Genomic DNA, 26,095 nt, shown 5'->3' with positions numbered 1-26,095 from the left:
ATTGAGCCATGCAGGAGTTCCAAGAGCCCTTGCAAGGACGAGATTATTATCGTGTAGGCCTACCATTTAATTGGTAATTCTTCCTCTCTCAGTATATTCAATAAATAAATAAATAAATAAATAAATAAATAAATAAATAAATAAATAAATAAATAAATAGTCGATCCATCCATCCATCCATCGACTCAATGATTCATTCATTTATGGATTGATTGATTCACTAATTAATTGATTCATTCATTGATTCATTGATTGAACCATTCATCCAAATATTATACTAAAGAGCAACAACATACATCGTGAATTAGGGTTTGAGAATACTTTCCTTTCTGTTTATAACATTCTATCTTCTTCAAAAATGATTTATTAATAAAATAATAATTTAGCTGTTTACAGTAATTAAAAGGAGCGACATATTAGGGTCACTGGCGTACCTCGCGTCGCAGCACGTTTGCTGGAGACTCGAAGTTGCGCTCAGTCGTCGGTTCGACTCCCACTTGGACTGGTTAGTTGGTTCGTTTTTTTTTTTCTCGAGGTTTTCTCCAACTGCGAGACGAATGCCGGATAATCACATTGCGAATTTTCGGCCTCATATCGCTAAATACTCGTACAATCTCGCTATCACCAATTTTATGGACGTTAAATAACCTAGGCCTATTAGTATGTAGAAACTAAAAGGATGGTGGAAAATAGGGGAGATTGGAGAATGCTGGATTTGCAGTGAAAGACATGTCTTTAGGCAGATAACTGTGAACGAATGAAATGATATAGCGTCGTTAAATAACTGATTTAAAACAAATGAGTATCAGGGATATTTCCTTGATGCTAAAGGCGGCAACATCCGGAAGTGACATTCCTGCTTCTGCTTAATAATGCAGGACCTTAATCTCCTGATTCTCTTTGGGCATTGATCAGCTATGATAGGGATACCTTTACTATTATCTATAAAAGTTAGGACCTTAATCTCCCGATTCTCTTTGGGCATTGATCAGCTATAATAGGGATACCTTTACCATTATCTATAAAAGTTAGGACCTTAATCTCCCGATTCTCTTTGGGCATTGATCAGCTATCGTAGGGATACCTTTACCATTGTCTATAAAAGTTAGGAGCCTTAATCTCCCGCTTCCCTTTGGGCCTTGATCAGCTATCATAGGGATACCTTTATCATTGTCTATAAAAGTTAGGAGCCTTAATCTCCCGCTTCCCTTTGGGCCTTGATCAGCTATCATAGGGATACCTTTACCATTGTCTATAAAAGTTAGGAGCCTTAATTTCCCGCTTCCCTTTGGACCTTGATCAGTTATCATAGGGATACCTTTGCCATTGTCTATAAAAGTCAGGAGTCTTAATCTCCCACTTCCCTTTGGGTTTTTCCTAATTTCCTAAATTATCGTGTAAAAATCAGTTTGAAATTAATGCACATTCAATTTTTGGAAAATATATTTTATCTTCTGTAAAATTTTCATTTCTAGACTTGACTGGATTTTGCACCGAGATCTTCAATTAAAATATTGCTTTAAAGATATTCTCCTCTCTAAGTATATTTTTCGCTTTTTTCACCCTTAAGGGTAAAGTTCATTATTATTATTATTATTATTATTATTATTATTATTATTATTATTATTATTATTATTATTATTATTATTATTGGCGGCCGTGTAGCTCAGTTGGTAGAGCAGCTGGCTACGGACTGGAAGGTCCGGGGTTCAATCCCAGGTGGTGACAGGATTTTTTCTCGTTGCCAAACTCTCAGAACGGCCCCGGAGTTCACTCAGCCTCCTATAAAATTGAGTATCGGGTCTTTCCCGGGGGTAAAAGGCTGCCAGAGCGTGGTGCCGACCACACTACCTCATTCTAGTGCCGAGGTCATGAAAAGCATGGAGCTCTACCTCCATGCCCCCAAGTGCCTTTATGGCATGTTACGGGGATATTGTAGGGCCGCGATAAGTAGCGAGCTGAGCTCCCTAGTCTGAGAATGACCCCTGATCACATATGTATGACATAATCGCGATAACAGAGCCGCCTTGACAGCGTTCTACAATAGTACTACCGTACAAAAAACATTCGCTCTACAGATGAAGTGAATTTCCGCGAATGATAACAAGACAACTCTCTATGGCTATAGTGGCAAACTATTATTTATGCTCATACGCTCATTACTGAAACTAGTGTGTACTGCACAAATTCCTTATGACGTTATTAAACATTGAGCAATAAGTAAAATACAAATATATAATTACATAGACTGGCCACCTTGAATATTTTAAAATGGCACTTTCTTACTGAAAGTACAAGGGTGGAAAAGGAATACGAAAGATAGAAACAAATGTTGGAGCACTGTAGGGGCGGTCAAGGTCTGCAATAGGCTGTGATACCAATGTTGTTGATATAATTATGGTTTATTTAACGACGCTCGCAACTGCAGGGATTATATCAGCGTCGCCGGTGTGCCGGAATTTTGTCCAGCAGGAGTTCTTTTACATGCCACTAAATCTACTGATATGAGCCTGTCGCATTTAAACACACTCAGCCTAAATGCCATCGACTCGGCCGGAATCGAACCCGCAATCTCGAGCATAGAAGGCCAGCGCTATATGTTGTTGTCGATTTAATTTATAGTTTAGTTAACGACGCTCGCAACTGCAGGGATTATATCAGCGTCGCCGGTGTGCCGGAATTTTGTCCAGCAGGAGTTCTTTTACATGCCAGTAAATCTACTGATATGAGCCTGTCGCATTTAAACACACTTAGCCTAAATGCCATCGACTCGGCGGAATCGAAACCGCAACCTCGAGCATAGAAGGCCAGCGCTATATGTTGTTGTCGATTTAATTTATAGTTTAGTTAACGACGCTTGCAACTGCAGAGGCTATATCAGCGTCGCCGGTGTGCCGGAATTTTGTCCAGCAGGAGTTCTTTTACATGCCAGTAAATCTACTGACATGAGCCTGTCGCATTTAAAGACACTTAAATGTCATCGATTTCGTCCGGGATCGAACCCGCAACCTCGAGCATAGAAGACCAGCTCTATATGTTGTTGTTGATTTAATTTATGGTTTATTTAACGACGCTCGCAACTGCAGAGGCTATATCAGCGTCGCCGGTGTTCTGGAATTTTTGTCCCGCAGGAGTTCTTTTACATGCCAGTAAATCTACTGACATGAGCCTGTCACATTTAAACACACTTAAATGCCATCGACCTCGGCCGCGATCGAACCCGCAACCTCGAGCATAGAAGGCCAGCGCTATACCAACTGCGCTACCGAGGGCGACGTTGTTGTTGTTGATGAAGATGATGATGATGATGATGATGATGATGATAACTTAGTTCATTATTTATTCGAAGTCTTCAAATATAAATCTGCAGTTGGATGGTTCACTTTTCCAGATAATTTGACAGGTGTTATTTGTTTTTAAAACCATTTACAGTGTTCAGTATATAGCTAATTTACCAAATTATTTCAATGAAAAATAGCTTGTAAATCAACTCTGAAATTTCAGAAGTACGAGCAATTAGGCGTACTATCATTGTAAAATTTCCTTACAGGAAAACGTAAATAATCGACTTAAAATTTATTTTTAAATAATGCGAATTATTGATGAAACAGCAATGAGCTGTAATTACAGTAGAAATAAAGTCTTAACTCTTTTTACCAGGAGTTGTTTCAATGTCATCTGGTCGCTGGCTAGCCATTTTCCGGATTCTTATGACACTTGCATTACTAACGCCGGTGTATTTAGCAGCTCTGGACGTAGCCTGATTTAGGGGGAGCGATTAGCCTCTTGTTTCGAGCCTCTTCGTCACAAAATTCTATTATATTCTTTATAATCTTCCTCTCTCTACTGTGTATTACTTGGCCACGCCGTCGAGTTGATCTTAGTTGCTCCATTGCTAAATACAAACTGTGAGGAGGTAATATTTTCGTACTGGTAATACTCAGTGTTATCTGAGGTCCGCAGAATGCACACAGAGGTGACGAGGTTGTCATCTCTTTTCCCCACTTCCCCGCTCTCAGAAGACGCTACTTATCGCGGCCCTACAATACCTTTACCTTTATTATTATTATTATTATTATTATTATTATTATTATTATTTTATTTTTTTCTTCTTCTGTCGTCTCAGTAACATGGTTATTTTTTACACCAAGACTAGGTTTAAATGTTATATTAAATACAGAATAGGCCAGAGTGACGAAAATAAGGAATTCATTTGCTTTTGTGATTATTAATTAAGGGCTTAAGTGAAAAAGTAGCTGGCGATAAAGATGGCAAATTGAGAGTGAAGAAGTGCTGCAATCGTTAGAAAAAAGGTTACACCAATCTGACAAAACTCAGTCCTATCTGAACATGACGATGGAGTTCTGCGAACTGTATTGGAAGAAAAATCACTAACAAGCACCCAATTGTCAACAACACTTAACGGTTGCAGTGAACTGTTTTTCAACATTTATGAAACCCTCAATCCAGATATAAACCGGCCTTATTAAGATCTATACGAATTTGACGAGTGCACAATCCGAGAAATGCCGGCAGCTACTCCAAAATTGTGGAAAGGAATCATAACGTGCTATATAAAGTTAATGGGATTGTGTTCTGTAAAAGGATTAGTCGTTCTCAGTGTCTTTGAGGTTACCATGATGCTCCTTGGATCTGAGGTTAGCGAGCGATGAATTTTAAGGGGCGATGGTATCCTTAGCATGGCTTTCTTCGGGAGGAACGTAAAATTGGGTCCAATGTCGTATATTTTATGTTACGTGAAAGAATCCTTTCTCTGCTAGAGGGCTCCAAGTAAAATCGTCGGCTATTTCCCACCCATGTCGAGTTTCAACTCTGTATATCCTCTGCAGTAGAAAACGCCGTATAAATAATATACTACTACTACTACTACTACTACTACTACTACTACTACTACTACTACTACTACTACTACTACTACTACTACTACTACTGCTACTGCTAGATTACTACATAATACAGTCAAAAGAAAATAGTGAACACACTGTAACCAACGAGAGTAACCTATGTTTCGAAAAAGCGAAATCTGGACAGAAGGCTATGTTGCGTGTTTGGTGCAATTTTGAAGGTACTGTATACGTTACTTCTGAGAGTCGAGACGTTGACATCGAACTGTTTGTGCAAGAACTGACTGTATCGTATACAAGGTGCCTCTGGAGGAATGTAAAATACGTCAGGATAATGTAGTTTGGTTTAATCTACATCGATTTAATCTGATATACTTATGTCCGAAGTCTAACGGTTGGGAGAAATACTGGAACGTCTTGCGGTTCCGTGTACTATAGCCTACTTGACGTGTTTCGCCAGAATGTTTTGCACACGGCAGCATTTGAGCACCGCAACGGCTGCGCAGCACACATAGCTGAATACACGTTCACTTGAAATTTAATTCGTGTGTCGCATAGCGAATATGCAGACATGCTTTTTGTTTATGGATTTTGTGACGGCAATGCATTGGCTGCTGTTGAGGAACAGAGACGACATTTTCCCAGTCGAAGGGTTGCATCTAGCCGTGTTTACCGGATGTTATCTGAAAGTGGCAAGCTACCAAGTGTTTAATTGAGGTCGGAAAGAGAAGCAGTACCGGTACATGATATGGATTTACAATAATTCATTGAATTCATAAGAAGAGCAACCTAGTAAATTGTCTTGTGAAATTATTTTATTTTCTCACTGAATTTGTACTTAATTATGAAATAAACTTATTAGAATAATACAATATGCAACATTGCCAATAATTCAATATATCACAATGTTCTAAAACGTAGAAATACGTCTATAATGCCTCTCTCAATTTAAAATTTCGCCCATCAATAATTTACTAGCCGTTACATTTCGGACATAGGTACATCAGGTTAAATCGATTTAGGTTAACCCAAACGACATTATTCTGAAGTATTTTACATTTCTCCTGATACACTTTGTATAGGACTCTTCCATTATCGCTATTCGTCTTGTCAACATAATTCAATTATGACAACGATCCAGTCCGTCGACGTTTAACACAAACCAAGTTCCAGAAACTCAAAGTCATTGATGTTTTATCACGTCAATGTTATAGCGCAGTTATTTCAACCTCTAATTACAGATCATTTTAATCGATGACCCATTTTCTGCATGGATAGCAAGTCCGTACAGCATTTTAAGAATCTCTTGTCTCAAAGTTTAAAGAATAAGCTTACTATTGTCGTAACGTTGAACTACTAACTGAAAAATGACAGACGGTCATCGAAAGTAATAATGCCTGAGAACATTAGTAAATCAGAGGATTTTAATGATGTGATATCCGCCATTCCTCCTCCGCCACCCAAAGGATTCAAATTCAATTTTTAAGAAAGTAGTTTACATAGAATATTTTGAGATTTTTTTAATATGTCAGTTTTTGATAACCTCTAAATAGAACGCTCTAAATATCTAAAAGTTAATACACTGCTTTTTTAAGTCTGCGTTTTTTTCGAGTATTTATTTCTATTCTTCTTCAGCCTTATGGAGAGACTCATGTATAGACTAAATTGGGTGCTAGTAAGCGAAATTTGATAAAATACACTGAGTCTGTATTGTTGAAATTGCACACACGTTTCAGATAAGAATTCGGGTTCAGTGACTTCCATAGGATGACAGTAAAGATATAACTTTCGAGGATAATAATAACAATTTATTTTCCAAGAGTTATAACTTAGGCCTACATAAATTAAGTACCTTACATAAGAGGGCCATCAGTTGAATACAAAGAATTATGTAAGACTTTGTCCTCCATGTTAAAGTCTGATCTTTTCTTTTTAAATTCCAATTTGTATTTCGGTTCATTTTCAAGCATTCATTTAGGTCTAATTTACCTAATAATATTTTGCAAAAACTGGAGTACCAATTCGAGTCTCGACTCATAAATGACGCAACTCGTGTCTGGAGTTCGAATCCCGATGGCTATAAGAAATGCCGCTGCCGATAAACTACTAAGAATTGGCCCGGCCCTTTTTAACTGAAGAATTTTTACTTCGTAAACTGTTTTGTACGTTGCATTGCAAGGCCTCCCAATTTATAACGTTTATTCTCGTGAGTTACGTGTTTCTTTTTGATCGAATCAATTTTAGTCACCTGCCAGTATTATTGTTATGTAAATAACTGATGAAATTGCTATTATTGCCACCACACACATACACAACACATCTAATCACCCCACACAACACAAACATGCTGCATTCAGGACAATGGTACACAGATTACTCAACATACCCATGAGCCAGCAACACTACAATAAAGAAGTGAACACAATCAAATACATAGCACAAGAAAACGGTTACAATCCAAACATAATCGACAACACATACGGCAGACAAAACAAAAACTCAACAAACACAAAAACACACAAAACACAACACAAACACAGGAACACAAGAAATACATCACACTAACATACGAAAACAAAAACGCACACAAGATCGCATCCTCATTCAGAAAACAGAAATACAACATAGCATACAGAACATAAAACACACTACAAAGACATCTCAACACACAAACAACACAAACAAATAAATACAACCACACAGGCGTATACAAACTCACATGCAATAGTTGCGACAGTTTCTACTATACATTGGACAGACAGGCAGATCATTCCAAACTCGATACAAAGAACACACTAAAGCAATAACCAGAGGACACAATACATCTACATATGCCGAACACATAACTAATGCTAACCACACATACAATAACATAAGTATAGACATGGAAATCCTACACATACAACCCAAAAACCAAAAACTCAACACACTAGAACAATATGAAATATACAGTCACACTAAAACACACCCTAATCAAATTCTCAACACACAGATCAATTTCAGAACACACACACTATTTGACACAACTCTTCATCATACGAACGCACCCACACAACAGGCAGCGAAGTTGAGATAGCGCCGAGATCTAGTGGGCTCTGAGGATGGTGTTAAGCAGCACCGAAACAGCTGTAAGCGGCACATGCTTACGTAATTAACACGAGTAAGATCGCCATTTAATCAATTATTTATTATTGTGTTCTCAATCTTGTTTATAAACAAATTGTATTGCTTCAAAACGTTCAAAACTCCATAGATTATTAAATTTCACCATGAAAGGCAATTTTGGTAGGCGTCAGGTTCTTTAGAGATAGACTAAAAAATTTGTTTATATTTTACTCTTCTGTTTACAAGAGGAGACATTGGATTATTCATATCCAACGTTGTCACAGTGAAACTGAGGTTTGTGAAGGGAATCTAGAATTTGCATTAAGAGGACGTCTTTTGTTTACACTCCAGGAAATAAATCTTTTTACATGATTAATAAATCTCATTTATGTTAGTTTGAATGTTAGTTCAAGAAAATAAACTACAGAAGGAGACATAATTCGTAACATGATACAAGAACTGAATTGTTAAGAAAGCGTAAGACGCATAGTATAGAATCTTTGACATCTTTGTGACACTGACTTCTTTAAACTTAAATCGATAACATATCCTTTCGAATAGTTGTTTGAACATGCACTCCAAATCAGTCCTTCCTCTTTTACGTTCTGTAGAGGTCACGTATTTCACGTCAGAGTACAAGATACTGTAAACTACTTCGAACTTTTTAGAAATAGTAAGTAATGAAAAACTGTAATTGAAACAGAAATTCGAATTCTGGACGCGGCACATAACTTCAGTTCATAAAGTTTGGTTTGCAATTTCAGGATTTTGTATAATGGGAAGTATACTTATTGCAAAACTGAGGATCGGTTTTTCCTTGAAGCACGCCATTCAACATACGCAGTTATCATAAATATTTTCTCTCTTGCAGATAAATAATATCAGAGAGATAACACTTAAATTCGATCTGGAACACGAGGCAACGTTGTAGTCAGCAAGGACTACACCCATGCTGATAACAATAATTTTTCTGTTTGTGTAGTGTTCATTACTATTTACCGATGTCAAATAATACGGAAGTATTAGCGATGCCTGAAATTCACTATTCACAGTTCCTTTTAAACATTCACTGCACATTTTTTTGTTTTCTTCGTCCATTAAAATTGTAAAGAAAACAGAAACTAGAATAAATACGTTAACCATCGCAATAATTGAGGATGTGTGATGAAGAAAAATCGCGAAAAGAGTCATGTGTATCTATTTTAAAACATCGCAGGACTTCTTTCCTTTATAAAACGTATCGGCTATTAGAGAATATACATATATACCCTACAACGTAATGAAACTCCGGGGTACTATTTGAATTGTGTTTAGTAATCCAAATTGTAACAGGATTTACTCCCGGCAATATATTATTATCCAAATAGTTAATTTCGTGTTGTCTAACAGAAGTTATGTAAATTCTACATTATTGCTACTATTCATTATCCACGTTTGTTATGTTTTATATTAATTGGTGTTGCGATTAATTTGAATATATTCACTTCTCCTCTCTCTAGACTTTCTACAGGTAATCCTGAGTGGTCTAGTGTTTGTTATTAGTTCCGAGGTTCAAATTAGGCCGAAAGCAATTTACTTTTAAAGGCGATAAAATTATTTGCATGACTTCTATTGGGAAGGAAGTAAAGCTGGGGGGCTCGCGGCGTTGATTTTCGGGACATAAAGGAACCTTGTCACTGAATGAGAATGTTCGAGGCAAAATTTATGGGCCATCTCCCGTCCAACTCATAATTTTGAAGTAGTACAATGTACCCATACGAGTAGCCTAAATAGCCTACACTTGATCTGTTCCTACCTTACCTGCAACCCATATTGTGTCTTACAAGTAAAACATTCGTGCGAAATTTGTAACAACCGTTTATAGGATTCCAATTGGTAATCAAGGACTGAGAAGGCTCCAATCACATTCAGGGGAAATATTTTTTATTTGGTCTAGGATTCTCCCAAACTTCTGTAAAATTGAAAGTTTTTTTTAAATAACCATAGTTCAAATAATGCAAATTTGAGATATTAAGCATGTGGTGAGGGTATTGTAGCTGCCATCTAGTGGATAAAACCACCATAATCCTTGTTATAGGAGTGAGCATTTTCAGTGGTTTTTATAAAACAGCCATAGTCCAAAGACTTTTTTTGTGATAACAGCCATTGTGCAGGACGTGGTAGAATTTACGAATATCCCATTCATATCATCTTGAAATAATTTTCCATACAATTTTGAACTGTAGTAGATTGGCAGTACTGCTTCTTATGTAAGCGGCAAAAGAACGTGAGACAATATAAGTTTCTATAACACCTTAAGAAGTGGCATGATGAATTTCATACTTGAAGTGCCAACAACACCCATACCATATAGTTTGTTTTTTTTTCAGAAAATTTATGTTTTGGACCATAGTTGTTTTTCCAAAAAAAACTCTTCAATTGAATACCGGATCTCAATAACATTAAAAGGCGGCCGGAAAATATTGCTGACCACACTAAGACCTCCTAAACTTGTTACCAAATTTTGAAACGACTAAACAGGAAGCGACGTGTTGTTTTCACCAGTTGAACCTGTATTGTCATGTAGCGAGATATTATCCCAAATAAAAGCATTGGCCAAGAAAATATTGCGATGGAGGAAGTTTATAGCTGCCCTATGTTTCTACAAGGAATAAACAGCAAATAGAAGGAGGATAGGAGTACGATATCAAAGTTTATTCAGCATCTTAATGTTGTCGCCAGTTTAATAATAGTCCGAATATTACGTTACATTTGGTTACAATTTAACATTAATAGTTAGTGGTAAAATGTAAAACCTAGAATCTGATGCCAGATGTACAATTCTTGTAGCCTGAAGATGTAAGTTCTGCTACAGTCTCTGAGATAATGTTGCCAATTTTCCACTACCAGACGACATTTTGTACGAGATTTCTCTGTGTGCCAACGCTTTACTAACATCACTCTCTAGTCCGCATTTTCCTCTTACCCACAAAAGTACGCCTTTAACTTACTAATTCATTTTATACTTATTGTAGATGGTAGTTATCTAAGATACGAGTATTTCTGTGATTCCAAGGCAAAAAGTGATATGTCAATTTTCAGCGAAAGCGAAATTTCGCGGTATGTTGTGAACCCTAATGGTATCTTTATTGTGGTAAAAGATGACATGCATATCACTGTTATTATTTTTTCTCTCTAACCCGTTGTTATGAAACATGGTTATTATGATTATTAATTATAGTCGTTCAAACTTTAAATGCTCGCTCCCAAAAACTACAAAAAATTACATGTCACAATTTGCCTTGGAGCTACAGATTTCAGAAACTAAATGATATCTGGAAGTGAACAAGCACTGTTAATATTAGTCAACGAAAAGACTTACATGCTATTTCTCTCCTGTCACAGCTTTTAACTCTCAGTTGTAACACTTCATAACGCTGGAAGCAAGCCGCTAAATGCTTGACGTTTCTTGGTATGACACAGGAAAACACTTCAGATTACGAATGCTTTATATCAAAGCGGGACTTGTTTCTTATACTCGGTCTTCATGTCCAATAAACCTTTATCTCTGAACAGGTAGAGACGGAAACGACTTTTTCCAGTGACAACAGTTCTTTGAAATAAAAAAAAAAAATTCAACTTATGAGATATCACTAAGTTGATCCAGTCGTATACGATAATCAGTAAATGCTTATCTCCAAGTGTTGCCAGCTATCTAACGCTTTAGATATATTTATAGTATAGTGAGAATGAATCAAACTAGCAGAAGTGGAGACGCACTGTCTCTTAAGTGCTGGACTGAGTTGTAGAATACAGAATCGAATTCTCATTGTAATGTAAATCGAATGGTTCTCTTTCCAATGCCGAATTTTCTATTTCGTGAATGGTAAGTCATTAGCTGAATGGTTTTGCAGATTCGAATCCGGTGAGACAGAAATCGAATTTATTGAGTTCCTTTTGTAGGAAAGTGAAGCTTTTTTTAAAGTAGGCTATTTTTGTTTCCCCTCTATTCAAATCACCGATTCTCTGTTATGTAATCTTCTCCAAAGGAAAAATTACTGGTTTTCGTCTGCTAGTCTCAGCCATCATCATCATCATCATCATCATCATCATCATATGGGTCTATTGGACCCTTCTTCTCCCCAATGAAACACGTGGCAATTACATCTCCAACGTGGTCTAGATCTTCCCATGTTTCTTCATCCTGCAGGTTTACAATAAAGTATATTTTTTAGATATGATTCTCGGACATTCTTTGTATATGCTAAAACCAGTTCGTTTTATTTGTCTCTATTTTATCATTTAAATTAAAGTATGTGATGCAAATATGGCCAATGCAGATAGTATGGCCACATTATTGTTCTGTAGTTAAATTGATATGATAACCAATAGTAATGAGCCGTTCAGAGCAGAAGGGATATAAGTCAAAAATGGGTAATGAGGGTTAAAGTAAATATTATGTAAAATACAGCGCAAATTAGCAATTAATATTCATTTTATTCAAACTATTAGTAGACAATGGATAGCAAGAAGGCCATATTAATTGCTACTTTGTGCTGTATTTTACATAATTTTTACTTTAAACCTCATTACTCAATTTTGACTTACACCACTTTTGCTCTGAGCGGCTCAGTTAGTGTCAGTATGTCGAACCACGTGTTAGGAAGTGTACATAATCAGCGACATTAGTGGATAATAGCAAAACTGCTTCCACAAACCTTCTTTACTAGATTTGTGGCAACGGATTGAAACGGTGTTATAATATTGCTGTTGGTAAGTTTGTCTTGTTTTTCCTTTCAAGCAATTGAAGAATTCAGAACCATAGTGGGCCAAGCACCATTTACTAAAACCGTAGAAAACAAGGGTTAAAATGAAGTTATCTGTAGTAATGTCACGAGAGGTCTGAGATTTATCTGGGAAATCTCAGACCTCGAGTGACATTTATTAGGACTATTTCGTGAATAAAATAAAAATGTAAATAATATATCCCTAAAATTCGACCACGAAATGTTAATAATATTGTTTATTAACGAATACTTAATCTATTCAGACATTGTAAAGTTGAAATTCTCGTAGATGAATATCGATGACTGCAATAAAGAAATTCGATGTTATTATTCAGTAATGCCAATTGCGAAAAGCGAAATAAAGGTTTAACAATGTTAATTACATGCACTGCACTTTTCTCTTATTATTATAACATAAATACATTTTCATTATCTGCTGAAATCATAATTTAATTTAACAGTAACAATGAGGACAGCTATATACCAATGCTTATGTATTCACAGCGAGACATGCTGCTATACATTGAAGCCATCTCTGTATAGATAGGCATAATGAAAACACGAATTTTATTATGCCATACGGAAGGCAGTTTGATCAAAGATCTTATTATTACTATGCAAGGTCTTTGGGTTTGATATGCGATGATGTTACATAAATTTGAACATCTGACTTTCTATTAATTGTTTCATTTCGTTCACAAGACACAAATTTTATAGGCTACAATTATAGGTTAAGTTACCTGTGGGAGCTGGACCAATGTCAGCTGTGTCTTATTTCGACCGTTACAATCAGTGCTACACGGAAACTTTTTTTATAGCTCGACAAAGCATTCTCGCTGTAGTGTGTAACGGAACTAAAGCTGCATCTACACAGTTCAATATTCCAATCGCGTATGCGTGCAATCTGGGAAGAATATTGAAAGAATCAAGTTTAAAAGGTACGTTCAATTAAGATGCATGAAGATTTTGTGTGTATATGGTGCGCCGTTTTGAACGCCGTTTTCACTGCGTAAATATATTCATTAATATTAAATATCAATATTGCATTCATTGCTTTAAAGTTGAAAGAAAAGTTTAACCGTGTAGTTGCATCTTAATGTATTCATGATTATCAATTTACGGGGAAAAGATTGGCGACAACGACTAAACAAAAGAACGACTATGCGATAAATTGATAGCGATAAATCTAGCTGCAAAAATTATCGCAAACTGTGACTATGATTGGTTGGAATTCAAAATTTCATTACACTTCATTGGTCGAAAATGGAATGACGTCATATAAACGAAATAGTCACCATAATTCAATGGAAACATATTGTAAGTAATATAAAGTATACACATTCAAACTAAATGATATGTCAATCTTCATTAAACTATGGTATTCGCTTAACTTTAACCCTTGCTTTCTCCGTTTTTAATAAATGGCGCTTGGATCACTATGGCTCTGAACCCTTCAATTGGTAATTATAGTTTCTATGTAACATTTTATAACTTGTTCAATGCTCGTTACAGACAACCAATGCTTATTATAAAATGCATTCATATTGAACTGAAAAGTAGCTGATTTTTGGAGAGGTGCTGGATGCAGGTAATAATATTCGCCACATGGATATGCTACTGTGTGCAATTTGTGATGTGTACATGCATGCGGAATGTGTTGGACTCACAAAAGACATTCATTTGTCACATATATTCCCATTGATATGTATATATATTTTTTCATTTTGTGTTTGTAAACTTTGTCATTTTTTTTTTCAAATTGCAATATTTTATAGACCTAGTCACAAATTATTTGTGGGAATATTTTTTTTTGAAGCCAAGCATCATTATTTTCAATCCAAACTTCATTAATCACCAATAAATATTTTTATTTCCAGAATAATGAATTTTCTTTCTTCTAACCATGTTACCTTCAAATGGGCATATTACCTGCAAAGCACTCTGGTTTAAGGAAAAGTCTTGAATTATTTTTCTGTATATGCAGAAAGAATCGAAGTTCATGCAAACACAATAACTTTTTATTTAAGGAATACCACAGCCATAAAAAATTATTTCAAGTTAAGGTGGCGATATTACCTTCAAGTAGGCTACTTATATATTTGTAAATCATTACTCATATCTTCAATTCCTTTTTTATCTTGGAGAGAATCCAGGTACCGGTCTAAGAAAGCACATTTCTGAAGTTTGAATTTTTAGCTTGCCAGACTTTGTTACAGATTATGTCTCAAATCCATATGCCAACACAGAACTGCTATCTTTTTATAAATATTCAGTTGGATTTCCTTTGTGATCTTGTTTCTTTAAGATTTTAGATTTTACCACAAACTTGTTGATAATTTTTCTTAACTTTCTTTCCATATCTATGTTTTCCCAGCATGATATCACTATCATAACATGCATTGTAAATAGTCAAAACAGGCCACTTGTTTTATTACATGATAACCAATTAGTTTTTGTTCTTTTATGTTCAGTTCCAAAAAATGTCGTGGATTTTGTTTTTTTGAAGCGATATATTTAAATTGTATCCCTTGGTTGATTTTCATAATTTATGAGTTGCTTTTTAATTTTGTAATTGATTTTCTGAGGAAGCTACTAAGCTATCCTCTAGAATCTAGATGTATATTGAAAAGCATCTGCGAAAGTGGGGTACTTTGGCTGACTCCATTATTAATCTCTACATATTTCTCCACCACCATCTCTTTTCTTTCTTTTCTGTACGAGTTTTTGTATTTTGATGTAAGCTTTGTACTGCCTTATTATATGATTAGGATAGCCTTTATTTTTAAATATTTTCCATGATTTAAGATGTACTATTTAAACAAATAGTATATGAGTTTCTAGATTATACACTTTCAACTAGCGAATAGTAATCGTGTCGAACCTCACCAACTGCACCAGCACAATAGATTCATATACATAGGTTCTTGAATATAACAGATTCTTTCTCATTTTATATTTTACATGTTTCGCAATAATTCACGTTTTCAGTGAGATACCTACTTGTATTTTACTTTCTTATTCTATCACTCACAAAACATAGCTACTTATTATCAAGCCATTTGCTCTACATTCAAATAAACACTACTGTAAGGGTGCTATGCATAGACATTTCGCTAGCCCGCGCTACAAGCGTGCTAAACTAGCCCCGGCTATCGACTGATTACTTGTACAGGATTCATATCATATCATATCATATCATATCATATCATATCATATCATATCATATCATATCATATCATATCATATCATATATCATCATATCATATCATATCATATCATATCATATCATATCATATCATATCATATCATATCATATCATATCATATCATATCGCTAACACTGGTATACGAAAAACGTTAGTTCGCTGATCATCCACCGGAAGCCCGCGCTAAGAATGTCTATGAATATGGCCCTTAAACTTTAGTTCTCTGATTTCACACAAACGAAATTCTGTATTTTATGACTTGTAAAGGCAAAATAAACAACTTCATTTATTGATTTTGCGGTTTAAATAGCCTAGACAGTTGTAATTAATTTTGATCAAATCCATACAAATAAACATTGTAATCAATTAAAAATTTATTGTTCGTATTTTTAAAATCGATATTTCGAAGTGATAGTAATATTGGAATGTATTATGAGTCTATCACGAGAGTTAGCTATTATAGCCTATGGCCATTAACTTCAAAGTAGAATTTTTAATAGATGGTATTTCATAAATTTCCACCATATATGAAATTTTCACATATTTTCTAATTATATAATCACGCTTCCAGTTTCGTTTTAAACAACTTAATACTTCAAGAAACTCAACCACTTAATATACGGAACCTATATAATATTTTATATAACTCTTGGTCATAAAGGACTGCCATTACTTTCATTTGTAACAAGTGATTTATTCTGCTTCTTTTTTGTAATGTCAAAATAAGAATTATTCAGTTTAAAGTGAATTTTAAAACTTACAAATGATATCCTGGATTATAGTTTCCAGTGTAGGCCTATTGCCATTTTGGGCCGTAATTTTCGAACAAATAAAACTGTCGGTAGTGGTTAGGTAGATAGATAGACAGGTACGCGACAAGGCGAATATATATTTTCGTTATCACAGAGGTTGAGAACGTACATATTTAATAAAAACAATTCAATTTTGTGTTCTGTAACTAGGCCTACAGCGTTTTACTTCACTGAATATATTTATCAAGGATTATGATAACGTGTTCTTCCTTGAAATATAATATTTTGTAATTTATTAGACATTATTGACTGTTCAGATAATATAATATAATATAATATAATATAATATAATATAATATAATATAATATAATATAATATAATATAATATAATATAATATAATATAATATAATATAATATAATATAATATAATATAATAATATATATAAGGTACACTAGGTCCGTCTGCACTTGTCGATTTAAATTGTACATATTTTCAAAACATTAGGTTACATAGTTTGAGTGAATTTGTTTTATTTGAGACTAGTACTTTCGCCGTTGCGGCATCTTCAGGTCTCCTATTTACATAGTGTGGTGAACACTTCACAAAGTCGTCTGGTATTAAGTGTAAATATATGCACATGAATAAACTTAATGGGGTACGAGTGTACATTTGGGGGGTGCTATAGTTTGTTGATATCATAGTTAAAACTCATAATACACTTTGTTAAAAATTAAAAACATTAAGGGGGTATACGTGACTAAAATCTAAGTTGAAAACATGTCTTCAGACGCATTATTATGCACATTGGATGTCAACCTTCAATATCACGATGGAGATACCTTCATTTCTCCTGTATTAAACATATCAAGATGCATAATGATTATTGTTATTTTATTGAGAATTTCAATCTTAACTAATAAGAGAACTACCATAAATTGTTAACTTAGGAAAGAACAACTTACAAATTATACAACTAATATCACAAACTTGTTAAACATCACGCGTTCATCGCGCAACTTGGATTTTAATCAAGTGTATCTCTTCAATGTTTTAAATTTTTAACAAAGTATATTATGAATTTTAACTTGGAAGCCATATGATATCAACATGCTATAGAATCCCCTAATGTACACTTGTACCACATTAAGTTAATCCGTGTGCATGTACTTACACTTAGTACCAGACGATCTTGTAAAGTGTTCACCACACTATGCACATAGGAGACCCGAAGATGCCGATCGGCGAAAGTACTACACCTTTTCCAGTTGTACTTCAGAAAATATCTATTATATTTCAGAAATTATCAATTGTACGTATTTCAGATTTTGTCAATGCAATTTCAGACAGTATTAAATGTATTTTAGATTTGTCAATTGTATTTCAGATTGTATCAAATGTATTTCAGAAAATAAGCAATGCATTTAAGATTACATAGTCACTTTTATTTCACAAAATAACAAATGTAGGCCTACTTGAGATTTTAACATATATTTTAAAAAATGGAAAATGGATTTAAACAATCCTCAACTTTATTGCATTTTAGTGTCCGACAGACATATTCACCATAGCTAAAGCTGCAGCTTGATGAATTGTACTGTGTTGTACTGCACGAGCACAATCACCACCAACAATATTGTGTGTGTTGCTTCATCAATTTTACTCTCTACAGTAGGTAAATTAGCCTACAAAACCAGGAGCTATGACGTCAGGAATTTCGAGATGGGTTTTTACGTTCGTCTTCACTTTACACCAAATGATCTCGATTGGATTTAACATTGGAGAATAAGATGCCAACCGTAACTTCTGAAATACAAATGATAGTTTCTGAAATACAATTGACAAATTTGAAATACAATTTGTTTTCTGAAATACAATTGATACTATCTGAAATTGAATTGACTAATCTAAAATACAAATGATACTATCTGAAATTGAATTGACTAATCTGAAATACAATTGATATTTTCTGAAATATAACTGGAAAAGGTGTAGTCTCAAATAAAACAACTTCACCCAAAACTGTATGTAACCTAATGTTTTGAAAATACAATTTAAATTGATAAGTGCAGACGGACCTAGTGTACCTTATATGTATAATATTTTGTGTTCTATTATAATTTATTATTTCATTGAATTTAAGCTAAATTAAATTTGATAATATTCATTTTGATAGTGCTGTATTTATTTTATTGAAGATTCGCTTGAAAACAATCAGTGATGATATGGTACAATTAATTGATTCTAAATAAAATGTAGTAATGAGAGCTTTGTGAATGTAGACGCACAGTAGGCTACGTTACATTGCTGCACTTTGTGTGAGACGGACAGTCTCGAAAACACAAGTCCTTTTTCTTTTAGTTTATTTTCCTTTTTTCTCTCCATTGATTCATTAACGACGTCCAGTCCTGGAGAATAGCTCTTGGTAAAGTATCGAACAGTTAGCTTTGCCTTTCCCAGCCCTCGATGATGACGAAGCCTATATGCAACTCCGAAACGTAGGATGTCTCTACATCTATGACAGTGCAAATACCCAAACACCTAATAGCACGTTGATCACCTGAAAGCCTCAAATAATACTTTACGTATTTATCTATCTGAGAGAAAATTGTATCACACTACAGATCTAAAAGACGCGGGTAATATATAGTCTTGTATAAGAAGTACAGTACACTTAGCGGCAAAAAGAATGGGCCGACTCTTGGTCGATAGAAGTGCTAAGTTCTATCGCGCGGTTCACTCGTGTAAAAGTAACCCAGTGCAAGGCATTGCTGTGGTGTCTCTTCATTGAAAGTCATCCGTCTATAATGTAATAAACCTTACGAGCAGTGTGTGGCCCAGTGGTAAGAAGTCTGACATCCGTGCCAGAGGTTGAGAGTTCGCCTCCTGGTACGGTAAAATTATTATTATTTTTTTTTTAACTTTTACTTAATTTATTAGTTTAAATGTGAAATGTCATTTGTTAACAAACTTCGTTATGCCTGCCTTGTAAAAATATTATTGCCCACCATCTGTGGGCTAATAATAGGTGAGACCTGGCCTGCATAAACAAAAATACTTGTTTCACATCCTAAAAAAACGGACGCATATCAAACACAAATAAATAATTAAATGAACAAAAACAAACAATTTGTTAATATATTAACAAAACAAGGCTGTGGAGGGGACTAGCATCTCGTCCACAAACCACCTGTGTCAACATCTGCCCTCATTATGCGCGGCATGGAGTCCACAAGATTATGAAACATATCTAAATTCTTGGCCATCTTCTCCCTTGCAGGATAAATGATTGTGTTGGTTGTTCCTTCGTTACAAATGGAGAGATATTTAAATACAGACTAAGCCAATATACTAGTGTTTTTACTGCTGAACTCTATGCTTTTTACAGAGTTTTATTGTTTTTAATTAGGCAACCTCGGGGCAGATTCCTTATCTGTTCCGACTCTTTAAGTGCCATCCAGTCCTTGCAGTCTTTTAATTGTGATGATCCGCTTGTCTTAAGAACTCAGCAGCTGTTCCATACTCTCCTTTGCTCTGATTATGAGATTGGAGTAGTGTGGATTCCTGGCCATGTAGGGATTGCAGGAAATGAGGCCGCGGATGCTGCAGCCAGGGCTGGCGCACTGGATGGCTCTCTGGTATATTGGCGCGAGAGGTGGCAGGACATTCGAAACTACTTGAAATATAAAATTTGGTGGCAATGGGAAGGAGAATGGTTTGCACAAGAGGGAAACAGATTACGAAATATAAAGAATACTGTTAGAGTTTGGGATTCGTCTACAAGAGCGTCGCGACACGAGGAGGTTTTACTCACCCGGTTGAGGATTGGCCATTGTCATCTGACACACGGCCATCTCCTACGTGGCGAACCTCAGCCGGAGTGCGATATGTGCCATGTTCCACTTACGGTGGAACACTTTTTATTGCGTTGCAGGAAATATGACCATGCACGGAGGCAATATGGAATTCGGCCGACATTACGTGACGCTCTTGGAAATGATTTTAATTGTGCAAATGCAGTTCTGAAATTTTTATCAAATACAGGTTTGGATAAGGTGATTTAGTTTTTTATTGATCCGTTTTACTCATCCTCCGGACCCTTTACATCCGGAGGTTACATTTGTTGTTTTATATTTGATTTTACATAGTTGACATTTCGGACTTTATACATCCGAATATTTTATAAAATTTTATGGTTTTAAAATATGATTGACAAGTTATCTCTGGTGGCCTTAGTTTTATTGTTTTATTTGTTCGTCTTGAATACCACCTAGTGTGGTAGAATTGCTCACTTTTATGATTCTGTAGAAATCACCTTATGTATACTGCATTTGTGTGCCTCGTTTTATCGTGACAACGCTTTTTAGTTCTTTTAGCACTCTGATTATTATATTATTTATGTATTTGTTACATTAAGAATTTTAGATAAGGGCGCAAATAGCCATAGTAGCTGACGCGCCCTTCTTAAACCCTACTATTACTCTCCCTTGCATCTAGAACTCTGTCCCACAATTCCTCATGTGTCCGAACGGGTGGTTGTTCTGCCCAATTAGAGCGTAGGATCCTTTTGACTGCAGCCCACAAATTTTGAAAAGGATTCATATCTGGTGAATTTGGAGGCCAGCCGAATGGGTCGACATCACGCCTCCTCGTAAACTATCTTTGAATCCGGTTGGCCGTGTGTATCGGATGATTATCCTGCTGGAAGAAATGTGTTCCTTCTGGATATCGTTTTCGGGCGGAAGGGATCATTACATTTGCCAAAATGTGTTCGTAGACTTCTGCCGTAAACTGACCGTGGATGCGTTCCAGAAGTCCTGCCCCATCGTATGACATCCACCCCCAACACGCGACCCTCACGCGAAGCGTATCGGTGGTCATTCATACAATAAACTAGGGCAGTACTATCATTGCTATTGGAGACAATTATCTCGTCGGAGAAAATGGCATTTCTCCAATCAAAGTCCTGTCGGAGAGTAGCATACACAGAATGTTACTGGAGACAATTACCTGGTCGGAGAAAATGACATTTCTCCAATCGAAGTCCTGTCTGAATCAGGGCAATGAGTTATTGTTTCTGTGCCATCTTCAAGCGTAATGACGAGACAGAACGTTATATTAATAGAAAGCAGTATTGCTTGAAAGAGAGAGGTTTATTATTTATTAGAGTTTTGGCATATTCTAAGATATATCGCCACATAATTATAGCTTTGCGAGACACATATGATGGCAAATTTGTAATAAAAAAAAAAAGAAGATTGGGGGAGATTCGAACCTTGAGCTACTAGTACTAACGTGTTCAATATACCAATGCCGTAACAACTTAACGCTACTGCAACTGTTTATATCAGTTCGGCATAATACATGGTTTTCCTGTTCATATTCGCTCCGGTCGATTTTGTATTCATCAATTTTATTATTATTTCACTCTTCAAGAGCCCTGATGTATCTAGAATCAACCCGCCATTCGATTGTATTACATATTTTAGCCTCTTAAACAAAATACAGCAAATTTAAATGGTTTAATTATGTGTTACCTAGTGAACTATGGCGTTGACGAGACGAGCATGCGCAATGTATGTCTCTGGAACTTAGAAATTGTCGGCCGGCCCATTCTTTTTGCCGCTAAGTGTACCTATAGGTTTACTAAGAAAGTTGAAAAATTTATTACAGCTCGTAAACGAGATATGCATTTCGAAGTTTCTCACACATTGACATTAAACTGGAAAGACTTTCCAAGTATTAACTTTGTCATTTCCGGTAAAATATGTGTACAAATTTTTGCTGAAAGGACAGAGATCTCCTTGAGGATGTGACGCACACCTCTATGCGAATATGCTCCACCTTAGAGATAAGGCTATTGGAACGCTTTCATCCATTTCTCAATGTATGTTATCGTGTCTATTTCAAATCGGATACATTATTACGAAAGAACACCTGTTACAATTCTGGGATTATAATCTCTCTTATTTCTGTTCATAAACATTTTCGGCAATGTACTAAGGCAGTGGTTGTCAAACTTTTTGGAGGTGCGACCTACTTTTGGGCGAAACTTTTGTTTGCGACTCCCCCCTCCCCCTATAGTACCGAAAATTAAAAATGCCTGTAAAATAAAAAATAACGACAATTTTTAGTGAAAATTTGTGGATACGTTCCAACTTCTAAAATATTGGTAGGCCTACCTACAGAACGAGAAATCGGAATATGCAGCCTATTTTCCAGGTGTCTTTGGCTTCTTAAATTGACTCTCCCTGCTGATATATTTTTTCGAACATATCGTCATTGTTCCTGCAATAACTCCTATTTGACATACTGTATTTATTGATTTTCAGATTTTTGCTCTATTAAATAACTTACATAGTGATACAGCAAATAATAAAATCTCCTATATATTATGTAATTATATTTCTTCGTTTCGAAAATGTAAGAATTCACAGTCTCCTATGTACGGCTACCATAGGATGAATAAATGTGTTTTTTTTTTCTTCCTGCTGAAAATGTTATATTTTGAATATAGGAGTTATTGCAGGAACAACGACGATATATTAGTTTACAAGAAAAGATGTTAACACAATACCAGCCGAAGATAAAATCGACGGACTTATAACGAAATTTGATTTATGATCGACATCACTTGACAAAATGCAATTTGATTCATTCCAGTGTATTAAAAAACTCATGGAAAATTTAGCTACGCACCGTATGATATGACAGTTACTGCAATTAAGTTTACATAATTTTAAACAAGACCTTTTTGAGTACTTTTCGGAAGAAATGAAAACAATTACGACAGTTACAGATGGATACTGAATCCGTTTCCAGACAGTTGCGTTTAACTGGCTGAAATTCGGGGGGAAAAAAAATTATATATATATATATATATATATATATATATATACATTAAGGAAAGACTTACTGAAATGTGTACAGTTCGAGATTAAGAAATGGGCCGCCTAATTCTACAAAGTTCCAGAGACAACGCATTGCGCATGTGCAGTAAACAAGAACGCCTGTATATATGCTACTTGTGGATAGTCTTGCGAAACTTGTTGCCTACATACTTGAGGACTACCATCAAGACTCGGCCCATTACTTTTTCCTGGTACTGTATTTAGTTATGGAATGTTGAAGCAATAGCTTGGTTAATTTTTATTTTTATTATTATTTTTTTTATTTATTTATTTTATTTATTTATTTATTTTTTTTGCAAAATGTAGAGCAGTTTTGGATCAAGAGAATGTATCTCGAGTTTGTAAAGGGCTCTTAAAAATCTGTATAGCATTTACAACGTCTTAGGCTTATTTTTGCAGAATAAGGTTCTCGTATATGATTATTATCATCAAAACAAAACCGAGAAATCTCCTTCAAATTAGAAAGGATATCAGTGTGTGTATCGAATACGCAGTCCAGATTTGAGAAGCTGCTTTCTGAAAAACAGAAACATTTATTGCATTAATGATTATTTTAAATTTATAACCACTGAAACATGATGAATCGGTGGAGCGGAGAAAAATTCTCCGGGATTCGAACCCGGGTTTCAGCTCTACGTGCTGATGCTCTATCCACTAAGCCAATTCCGTTGCCGGATTGAATCCTCCCAGTTTAAGCTTCATCTCTTAGTTTGCCTTTAGTGGCCAACCCTCATGCACTGTGTCACAGATTGTTACAGGAGCACAATGTCTAACACATTAATGTGCAGAGGTGCACTCATTACGAATGACTAAGTGGCCGGGATCCGCCGTCTTATAGTGATTATATGCGCATAGTATATTATAGCGATGTACCGGAGTACATATGATATGAAAAATCGGTAGAACGGAGAAAAATTCTCTCCGGCATTGGGAGTCGAACCCGGGTTTTCAGTTCTACGTGCTGACGCTCTATCCACTAAGCCACACCGGATTCCAATTCCGATTTCTCCGCTCCACCGACCCTTCATCATATGATAACGCAGAATTCCTGCATGGAAATGTCATATGTACTTCGGTACATCGCTATAATACTGAAACATGTTTTTATTCTTATGTTCAACGTTGTTTATGTTAATGTTTCTAAATACAAAATAAATGTATGTTAATAAAACTTTTTTGTATTGTTTTTTTAAATCATGTCGCGACTCCTTTCAATTCCTTACACAACCCCCTGGGGGTCGCGATCCCCACTTTGGGAACCACTGAACTAAGGAATACTGAGGCGCTCCTGTCATATTAAGGGCAGTTACTATTGTGCTGCATACAAAAACTGGAAAGTGCTACAAATCATTATCCGGATACTTCAGCACCTAGGGTCAAATGCGTAATCCTAATAATAATAATAATAATAATAATAATAATAATAATAATAATAATAATAATAATAAATAATAATCTTATAATAATAATATGCTCACAAGAAGTATAGGTTATCTTCCCAAGTTTTTCGAGGACGTTCGATATCTTTGTTCTCTCCCCACGTGAATGATTTTAATTAGCACGACATTCACAAGTAGTGTTACTCTTTGATCAAGTGGTCAACATGGCGCTTAAAACAATATACGACAAACACAAGACAAGGAACACATTTCTCAACTAGGAATCGAACTTAGATCGTATGGGTTTGTAGCTACTACTTGAGCTAAAGCGGAAACTATTATAGGCCTATTCATGGGGTGTATTCTATGTCTATACTGTTGCCACGTTTCACATGAAATGTCTGATCTTTATTGCTCACGAAATAGTCTGCAATGTCCGGTACTTGAATCACAAAGATTTGAAGATCTTATAAAACGTAGTTATTATACATTTCTCAACCAAAAATAATAAGCCTATACAGTCAAGTAAATTATTAGGAAATACGTAATTTGTTATTAGTAAGGCCCGAAAGTTCTTGCCTTAAATATGCATGTAATTATTACCCTGAAAGAAAATAAGACCAATAATGATGCAATAATATATCAACAAGTTTTTGTTTTATTAATAGTACGAATGCTAAATGAGTATAAAATTACATTTATTCTCTATAAGTTCTACGTAGATAAAAGTTTGCGTTGTCTAAAATCAGCGACGAATTTCAGTTGACGATCAATAATTAGCTGCGGTTTTAAGGGGAAAGGTACAGCATTTATTTGCAAAAATTTAGTGAAATTAATTTTTTATAGCTCAATTACTATAAAAGCTAAATGAACAAAATCTTTAATGCTTAATATGCATACATTACGCTTTATAAAAAAAATTGTTCAGAATATTGAAATGGCTAATAATTACCTGTAAAAATAATATCAAATTTGTATACTTATTTTTTGCAACGTGAAGCATTTAAAATAAAAAAAATTAGGATTAATTAACTATTTGCATGATTCTTTTACAAAAGTATTCTAAAGACCTACATCAACATTATCTAGGATCTTTTACCCATACCTTCAGG

General features: G+C 35.2%; 1 protein-coding gene across 4 annotated transcripts in view; it reads right to left on the bottom strand.

The window, feature by feature from the left end:
• The window catches only part of LOC138700579 (repulsive guidance molecule B-like), a 512,050-nt gene that overhangs the window by 326,183 nt on the left and 159,772 nt on the right, over window positions 1–26,095 (bottom strand). The window contains exon 1 of one of the 4 annotated variants that reach the window (XM_069827166.1): window positions 11,332–11,504. The exons of the other annotated variants lie outside the window; for them this stretch is intronic. Coding sequence (XP_069683267.1) covers window positions 11,332–11,333 — 2 coding nt within the window. The 5' untranslated portion in view covers window positions 11,334–11,504. Of the gene's footprint in view, window positions 1–11,331; window positions 11,505–26,095 lie in introns of those variants that run through there. 4 annotated transcript variants of the gene reach the window in all.

The sequence above is a fragment of the Periplaneta americana genome, chromosome 1, assembly GCF_040183065.1.
Source record: "Periplaneta americana isolate PAMFEO1 chromosome 1, P.americana_PAMFEO1_priV1, whole genome shotgun sequence".
NCBI classification, from domain to species: Eukaryota; Metazoa; Arthropoda; class Insecta; order Blattodea; family Blattidae; genus Periplaneta; species Periplaneta americana.
The sequence above is the reverse complement of the archived record's forward strand: the minus strand, read 5'-3'. Positions and strand labels throughout refer to the sequence as shown.